Raw genomic sequence first — 9,021 nt, 5'->3', positions numbered from 1 at the left:
TATTGAATTGCAAAGAAGGCCGTTCATACGAACCGGGCCAGACGCCTAAAGTCATTGCAATGCATTAGTTAGGCCTGATAAAGGGTTCGTTTATCACCAAAGAGATGTATTTTTAAATTTATTTTCCCACCCCTGCGGGTAAAAATAATACACCGTTGTTATGTATTCGTGGGTTATAATAAATGTTCCTGTTTTCATGATTTTGTGTAGAATAGAATACCTTTGCAGCAAGGATAAGCTGCCTTGTAACTACTCAGCACAATGAGTCTTAAGGAGTTTAAGAAACCAGACGAAGCGGCCGGAGAGAGCTTCCCAAGTCTTACTAAACCCCCTGGCGATGCTAAAGGGGCAGAAGGTAAATAAATGAATGAATGTAACTTGTTTATCCTCGCTTGGCGGAGCTACGACAGTTGTAACAACACGGGTGTTCTGTTTCATATACCTTGTGCTAGCTTACGAGTTACCATACGCGTAACTTTGTGGGTGACTATTTTTGTTTGCATTTGTTACTTTTTACTAAAAGACCAACAAGGTAGACAACCCAAAAGAGACTACTGGGTTGGAGCAGTTTTCGTTAAATGTAATGTCCAAAGACACATACGCTTAAAACGATAGTAGCATGAAACCTCTATTAACTCGTGTTTAATTATGTTTATTTGGCGGGGATGTAAAAAAATGTATACAACTTAGGGAAAGTCCCGGCGACGAAATAATATTGTTTTGTCAAAGTTTATTTTTCAAAAATCAATTTATAAACGAAGAATCAGGACCTTGAAGTAAAAATCACGTTTGTAAAAGTAGCATTGCTTGCAGAAAACTTAAAAATGTAAACACTTTAGGGCTATAAGCGTAGTAAGAGTAAATTAAAAAGAAACGGTCATTTGTGGGCGTGTTAGGGGTTGGGTCTTTGGGCAAAACATCTAATTGCTCCAACCCAGTGGTTATTAATGAGAGCAGTCACCCATGAAGTTGGATGCACGATAACTCGTAAGCAGGGAAGAGGTGTATGAAATAAGAAACTTGTAAGCAAAATAGATTTTATTATTCACCAAATATAGTTTAGTAGCAGTAATACTAAGGTTAAGAAGATGCATTATTATTGCTTGGTGTCAGACTAATGGGTCAACTCTGGCGTAAACGACAGATTCCACATCGTATTTTAATGAATCATTAATACCACTTTGTTCACCAGACAAACGCATCGAAGTGAGATGTACCATAGAGGGAAATCCAACCCCTAAAGTTGTGTGGAGGAAAGGGCAGTGGCTACAAATCGATGACGGCGGCAGATATGATGTCAAGAGAAGCATTGACAGTGGAATTTGCACAATGGCCATTAAGGTGACAACTTGATGAAGTTTTCATGTCGCAAAAATATGCTTTTCAGCTGTTAACAATAATTTGGGAGTGTTCCCTTAATATGTATAGCGGACAATCTAGACAACCCATTTTTAAGCACAGGGTTGAATCAATTAGGTGTCTTGCTCAAGTACATACATATCCACTATAGCAGCATCCAGTCTTGAACCCGTTACCCTCTGGTTACAAGGCGATCACTTAAGCCAAGGGGTTAAAATGTTAAAGGTCAAATTAATTAAAACTTCAGAGGATTTAAAAATAACAACAAAACAACAACCTACCTTTAAGTTATATGTAATTCTCCTAACCTTAACACATTCTGAGTAAGTTATAAACACAACTTATGCAGCAATGTTATATAATAGAGTGCGCGCTCATCTGATGCTGGGAGGTATAAACTTGTCGCAACGAATGACTTTGGGGAGCTCACAGTTCCCTTCAGTGTGAAGATTGACAGACTTGTTCGTACGGATAGCCAGGAAGCTTTGAAGAACTTTAAAACTCAGTTAAAGCACAGGTGTGTGTTTTGTATGGTGTACTATGTGTGAAGTTAGCAGGAGGTGTATGAATACACAATGTGTGTCTGGTGTATAAGAAGACACCCATGTTATAACCCAACAGTGAGCATGAGGTGTATGAACACACGATGTGTGTCTGGTGTATAAGAAGACACCCAAGTTTTAACATGACAGTGAACGTAAGATGTATGAATATGTGTGGCTCATGTAAAACACATCTAAATCAACATTATTATTCTTAGAGAAGTTAAGAAGAAAGAGAAGAAGACACCAGAAGAGAGAGAAAAAGAAGTTTTGGATATTTTAAAAACTTCCGATCCAAAAGATTATGAGAGAATCTGTATGCAGTATGGTTTCTATGATTTCAGGTGATTCCTTATTTTAATATTTATCCTAATTATATTGAACTTAGAGAAAGGGTTCTTAAACTGGAAATGTGAAAAATTGATAAGAAAGATGACACACTGTTATAAGCTATACCACCCGTTACTGAGTAAAAAGCAACGAAACTGTGATGTATAAGGGTTTTACTGAAAAACGTTATTTATTAATATCTTTATAAAAATGAAATACTTATCTTTATATAATAAATAAGAAGTCCTGCATTATAATTGTTCTTTCTTTAAACCTTATGAATATTCTGCATGTTAACACATTTTACTTTAAACCAGGTTGATTTTACACAAACTGCAGAAACTCACAAAAGTTGATGTTGAAGAACCGGAGTTTGAAGTCGCCAAAGTTCTCAAGGGTTTGAAACATGTCACTGTGAATGATGAGGGAACGGCTGTGTTTGAAATCCACCTCGAGAATGTATCGCCCAACAAGCAGATGATGTATGTGATGAAAATCTTGATTTTTCGGAAATCTTTCAACTTTATTTGTTAAAAGTAGAATTATAGTGTTGCGGGGGAAGATGGGACACCTTTAGATCATGATATCCAAATATCCTGATCGTGTATTAAACAATTAACAACGTTTCATGAGAGACGTGAGGATACGGTTTTATTATACTTTGAATGTTCTTTGTTTGCTACCAAATGGGACGGAAAATTAGAATGAAAATGTGTCCCATCTTCCCCCACCCTACTGTATATATCATTATTATTGTATTTATCACTGTCTCTAGTTGTATAACTTTGTGTGTTGGGGTGGTTGGGGTAATGAACCTACATCCCAATTCCCAGACGTGCCTCCCTGAAGACCTCACCCTTATAAATAGAATCTTTATTAATGAGTGTCTATACACTGACTCAGTGGTGTCTAGTCGCTAGCTCTCTTGGTTTGGGAGTAATATGTTAACTGACTTAATCCCAGGTTTCAGATTTGCCTCACTAAAAATCTTTTATAGAATAAATTATGGCTATGAATTTACTAGGTTTTTAAGTAACCAAATAATGTTTAAAACACAGTACTGTATTTGGCCCAAGGTTTCAGATCTGGCTCAATAAAGATATTTTAAAGTATAAATTATGGCTATGAAACTAAGTTTTCTTGCAACCAAATAATGTTTAAAACACAGTATTGGCTTTAGTCTAAGGTTTCAGATGTGGCTTAATAAAGGCCAACCCTTTGAAACATACCAACCAAACCTTATAGTTTAAAAACCCTACAGTTTAGTTTAACTTTTTCTACCACAGGTGGTACAAAGATGGTGAAGTAGTGCAGGTCCCTGGTCCCGAAAAGCGACATGAGCTCAGAAGGATCGGAAATGTCTTCCAACTTATTATTAGGAATGCCAACTCTCAAGATGCTGGAACTTATACTTTGGATATTGGAGGAGAAAAGTTTGACGCTATTCTTACTATTAAAGGTTTGCGACTCTTTACTATATAGTTGCTAACTGTATTCAGAATGTATATGAAATTGAATAAATGCAACTGTTTTTTTTTCTCGTGCGGCCGCCGTTATAACACGGTGTTATGTTTCTCACACCTCAGGCCAGCTTATCACTTACCACATATGTAACTTTATGGATAATTTTAACCGAGTAGTGACAATTTAGACAACCAATGTTAAAACATGGCACCTATTCTCCCAGAGCAACCTCTAAAGTTCAACAACGAGTTACGATCGCAATCTGCCAGGGTTAAAGGTCGATGTGTGTTTGAGTGTGTTGTGAGTAGAAGAGGGCAGAAGGTGACTTGGTTGAAGGATGGTAAACCAATCACGCTACGTGGGGGAACCAGCAGGTTGCAAGCGGTGTCTGAAGCCAAGTGTCACAAGTAAGAAGTGATGGTTTGCAACGTTTCTATTAATATTAATCACTTTTGTTTTTAAGAATAGGGTAGAAAAGATTAGACAAAATTACAAAATAACGAAAATCAAAATGAAATCAAATTGAAATTAAAATGAATCAAAAAATGAAAACAAAAATGAAATGTGTGTCTGGTGTATAAGACACATTTTCGCTTCACTGTAAGCTGGTAGATGAAAACTAAACATTTATCCTACTTCTTGTTATTCCTATATACTTTTTATGCACTGTTTTATATAAAAATGTGCGGGTATTGTGATTCCCATATTAATACAAACACCATGTCCAGGTTGATCATCAGTGAACTTGAGATGGCCGATGCCGGTCGGTATTCCGTTCGTGTTGGTGACATTGAGTCGACTGCTGATCTATCTGTGGCAGGTAACGATGCAAAACATGACTTTTCTTTTATTGCTGTTTTATGTGATGCAAAGCAAGCTAAGAGGATAGGTAAAATATCACATTCACATTAGTGAAATTGCTTTCAAAACTCTTGCTTTTATTTGAATGCAAAATATTGATAATGAAATCAGAGTCCTTCTCAAAGTTTAGACCAAAATGGATATATTATATATAAGTGATATAGACTATATTTTCCCCTTTTTAAATTTTTTTGGAAAAAAATTTACTCCAGAAACTTGAATGTAATAGTTATAGTTTATCCTTTTTTCTTCATACGGAATTATAACCCCCCCCCTGAAGTCCTAATGTTTATAATATGTAATAGCTATGCCTATTTTAGCTATTGGTGTTTTATATGATATTTATGTATACAGCGGCGCCGGTTCGTTTTCGAAATCGTTTGGTCAACACTGAGGTGAAGGAAAAAGCTTCGGCAACATTTGAATGCTCTGTGAGTACGAAGGACGTTAAACCCGTGTGGACGGTGAATGGAGAAGTTGTGAAGACTGGGGGAAAGTAAGTGCTGCGTGAATGGATGGGTCGCTTATTTTTGCTTGGTAGGAAAACTAACCTTAGTGTTAAATGAAGTGTATTGTTATTGTTGGATCAATAGATGTTTTATGACGGTTAAGATTGAATCTGGTTTAGTTTTACAATGAATAGATGGATGGGAGTTGTATGTTTTAGAAAATGCGGTCGTTATACGAGTGTTCTGTTTCATACACTTCGAGCCCGTTTATGACTTACCACATTATGTATGGCTGACAGTTTGGACAACTCTATAGTGACTATTAGATTGAAGTAGTGACTGTTAGGTTTCTTGCTCAAGGACAACTATGTGGCAGTAGTAGTATAGAGGCTTGAAGTCTGTATGCTCTATTTACAATGCAGACGCCCATGGTATAAGAAAAAAAGACATCTTACTTAACAGCAGCCATGCTCCCATGGGGGGGGTATATGCGTCTGTGAAATTTTACCACTATGTCCACAAGCACAGCTGCCAATATGTCTTGAATCTAGATACACGATTAAATCTGGAGACGTTCATTCCTTAACCTTTAAGAAAGTCACGCTTGCTGATCATAAAGCTGAAGTAAAAGTTTCATTTGGAGATGTTTCATCTGCTGCCGAACTTCAAGTCAATGGTAACAAACAAATTATAAAAGTTGTGCTTGGAAAACGTAATAAAATAATGTGGTATCTCAATGTTTTGTCTGCCATTTGGAGTATATATGACATTATGATTCTACCTTAATGATATTTCACCAGTTGACATTTTACATAATAATGTTCTGTTAGTCACATAACCTACCGAAGCTAGGACTCTGTTTGTATATCATAAAGTGGCCGTATTTCTGTTTTAACTTGATATCATGATGGGACAATATATTACACCATGACAACAGTAACCCCGTTTCAACTTCTACCTTGTGGCCTAAATCTAATTATTACCCACAAAATTACATACATGGTAACTTAAGAGCTGGCACGAGGTGTATATGAAACAGAACACCCGTGTTATAACGGCTGTCATTTCCCTGCTACACTAGGATTAAGCAAGTTACATTCATTAATATGTATACCTTGTTGTTTTAAGAATATTATACATCATTGATGTTGTTTCAACATTTTCTTGTCTTTTAGAAAAAGCTATCAAAGTTTTATCGAAGATGAAGAATGTAAAGTCCCGATCAGGGAAACCGGTCGAGTTCTCGTGTGAGATTGACGACCCTGACGTGGACAGTCCTGTGCAGTGGTACAAGGATGATAAACCTATCAAGGTATGGGACTTAAACAACTTTGTTTGGTTGCTAACATTAGGCGTTCTGAATATTTAGAGACAAAACCCCTAGTTTTCCACCTTAACGATATAGGTGTTTCCTTGTTCAGTAGAGAGCTTCTTAGTTATAATCTTGAGTCTGAGTTGTAAGTAGGAGTTTACAGTGACTTGATAATAGAGATTTCCATTAAAAGGATGTGGTTTTAGTGGGACACTTACATCTAAAGGTGGATGTACACAGTATCCGGAATTCATCCGTTTTGTCTGATTTGTCCGGATTTGCTGCCACATTTGGAATTGGACATGGGTTTGCATATGACTGATAGGTTTGCATATGACACGCCGGATACTGTGTACAGCCACCTTAAGACTTGGGATGTAGGCCTGTTAACCTGTTATCCTGAAATTATATTCATGGTCGTTCAAAATGAGGCACAAGGCGCATAAAGCAGAACACTCTTTTTATAAGACTGTCTTTTTTCCGCTATGTGTAAATATATATGTAGCATTCATTCATTTAACTTGCTCTCCATATTATTATCTTCATAAATACACTCTAATGTTTCCAGCCATCGAGTAAGTATGAGATGGTGAAGAGGAATGGCAAATACACCTTGAAGGTGAAAGACATCAAACCTGATGATGAGGGGGTTTATCAGTTTCAAGTGCGTGGTTGTAGACAGGAAGGACAACTTACATGCTCAGGTACATGGTGTGTGGTTGTCGTATGAATGAATGAATGTAACTTACTTTATTCTCGCATGACCGGAAACTGACAGTCGTTATCACATGGGTTTAGCACCTTGTGCCAGCTTACGAGTTACGATGTATGTTACTTTGTGGGTGATTATTTTTATTGGATTTTTTATGTATGGCTGATAATTTGGACAACCCATTAGTGACCACTGGGTTGAAGCAATTGCGGTTGTGTCCTGCCCACATACGCCCACAATGGTAGCACTGCAAGCCTCGAACCCATTACCTGTGGTACAGGCAGGCGCGCTAACCACTATGCCACGGCGCCGGGTATAGTGATCGTGCCACCACTTAACATGTTTGTGTTTTGGTGTGAGGAAAAAAGTGTTTGTTTAATGATTTATAATGATGGGGGTTGTAACTGTTGTAGTGTTTAAGGACTGTTGTTGCCCAGCCATGCGAGGATAAATAAGATACATTCATTTATTAGCAAGAATATAAATTGTATAATTAGAGGATATCACTTTATTTTGATGACATCACAGCTACATCATTGATGACATCACAAATACATCATTAACAAGTTTTTGTTTCAGATCCTCCCGCTGTCGACAAAAGTCTTCTCGAAAGATTGAAGAAAAATCCGCTCAAGTTTAAAGTTGGGGAGAAAGCTAAGATAGAAATCCCATTCAGTGGAATGCCACCTATGTCGTAAGCTATGCTATTTTAATTAATAAGTTTAATGTCTATATTTATAGTACACGGTGTTAAATGTGAAGCTAAATTCTAATGAATTTAATAAAAAATATTATAGAATAAAAAAATGTCACCTACGCTTAATTTTAACTTAATTTTCTATCCTACTATATAAAAAAAATAAATTAAAATTAAAAACATACTTTTTATTGAAGGTAAAAAAGGTAAAAAAATAACACATGTGTCACGTTTAGGACCTCATGGACCAACGGAAGAGTCACGTTGTCAGAGAAAGGCAGGTTCCACATGGACACGGTTAAGAACGTTGCAAAGCTGGAAGTTGATAAATGTAAAGTAACCGACAGTGGCATTTATGAGCTTACGATCAACAACGAGAATGGAGAAGCAAAAATCGAGATTCCAATCAAAGTCGTTGGTATGTGCTGTGCATAAAAAAGTGTTTTAGTCACATTTATCCAAATGTTACAAACATGTTTTGTGGGAACGCTTGTATTATTTGCAACATAACAGTTTGTCCTTTATAATAGATATGTATTGTTTTTTACATCTCCAGCATATTTTATATCTATAGTATGTGTTATGTCATAGATATGTATTGTTACATCACACAACACACATGTCACAAATTTATATTGCCATGTCCACGGCGTGTTTTTAATTTTAAAAACTGATCTTTTCTTTCTTTAATTTTGCTGTTTTATCTCCATGTGTTGTGGAATTGATATGAGTTGTTTTTATACTCATAACAATAATTGTTTATTTCTAGAAAATCCTTTCTGTTTTATTTCCGTCTCTTAAATACTTTAAATAAATATATCTTTCTTTGTAAGTGATAAATAAGCTAACATTATGTAAGTTGTATCCTTAACTTTAGGAGGTGGTGTTCCACCCCTCACCTGTATCCCAGTTTCCCTGGCTTGCCTGTCCCTGTAGAACCTCACTCAAAATATACAAAGTTACGTCATTGTTTGACCATGGTTAAAAGTTACATTATTAACTGATAATTTTTACCCAGAAAAACCTCAAATATGTTTTATTATATCTATAGTCTATTTTAACAACTGTTATTTTATATAAAGCTACATCCATAATTGACCGATGAACCATTTTTACACAGACAAACCTCACGCTCCTTCCGGGGAGATCGCTTTCTCCGACGTTGAAGCCGATTCTGTCTCTATGTCATGGAATCCCCCCATTGATGACACAATAGAGGTTGATAGTTATGTCATAGAGGAAAAAGATCCTTCCGGGAAGTGGAAGAAAGTTGGGGAAGTACCTGTGGGACGACA

The 9,021-nt window shown here is 36.5% G+C and overlaps 1 protein-coding gene across 3 annotated transcripts in view; it reads left to right on the top strand.

Moving 5' to 3' along the window:
* Positions 1 to 217: 217 nt before the first annotated feature.
* LOC100182059 (titin-like) overlaps positions 218 to 9,021 on the top strand; it is a 22,222-nt gene continuing 13,418 nt past the window's right edge. The window contains exons 1-10 of one of the 3 annotated variants that reach the window (XM_026833831.1): positions 218 to 355; positions 1,193 to 1,341; positions 1,725 to 1,876; positions 2,120 to 2,245; positions 2,549 to 2,713; positions 3,518 to 3,690; positions 3,919 to 4,102; positions 4,424 to 4,515; positions 4,911 to 5,052; positions 5,557 to 5,681. In XM_026833831.1, the coding sequence (XP_026689632.1) occupies positions 262 to 355; positions 1,193 to 1,341; positions 1,725 to 1,876; positions 2,120 to 2,245; positions 2,549 to 2,713; positions 3,518 to 3,690; positions 3,919 to 4,102; positions 4,424 to 4,515; positions 4,911 to 5,052; positions 5,557 to 5,681 (1,402 nt within the window). In that variant the 5' untranslated portion in view covers positions 218 to 261. Of the gene's footprint in view, positions 356 to 776; positions 1,023 to 1,192; positions 1,342 to 1,724; positions 1,877 to 2,119; positions 2,246 to 2,548; positions 2,714 to 3,517; positions 3,691 to 3,918; positions 4,103 to 4,423; positions 4,516 to 4,910; positions 5,053 to 5,556; positions 5,682 to 9,021 lie in introns of those variants that run through there. The other 2 variants (XM_026833832.1, XM_018811250.2) reach the window with 2 other exon arrangements.

The sequence above is a fragment of the Ciona intestinalis genome, chromosome 3 (assembly GCF_000224145.3).
Source record: "Ciona intestinalis chromosome 3, KH, whole genome shotgun sequence".
Taxonomy (NCBI): Eukaryota; Metazoa; Chordata; class Ascidiacea; order Phlebobranchia; family Cionidae; genus Ciona; species Ciona intestinalis.
This window is presented reverse-complemented; position numbering and strand designations above follow the sequence as displayed.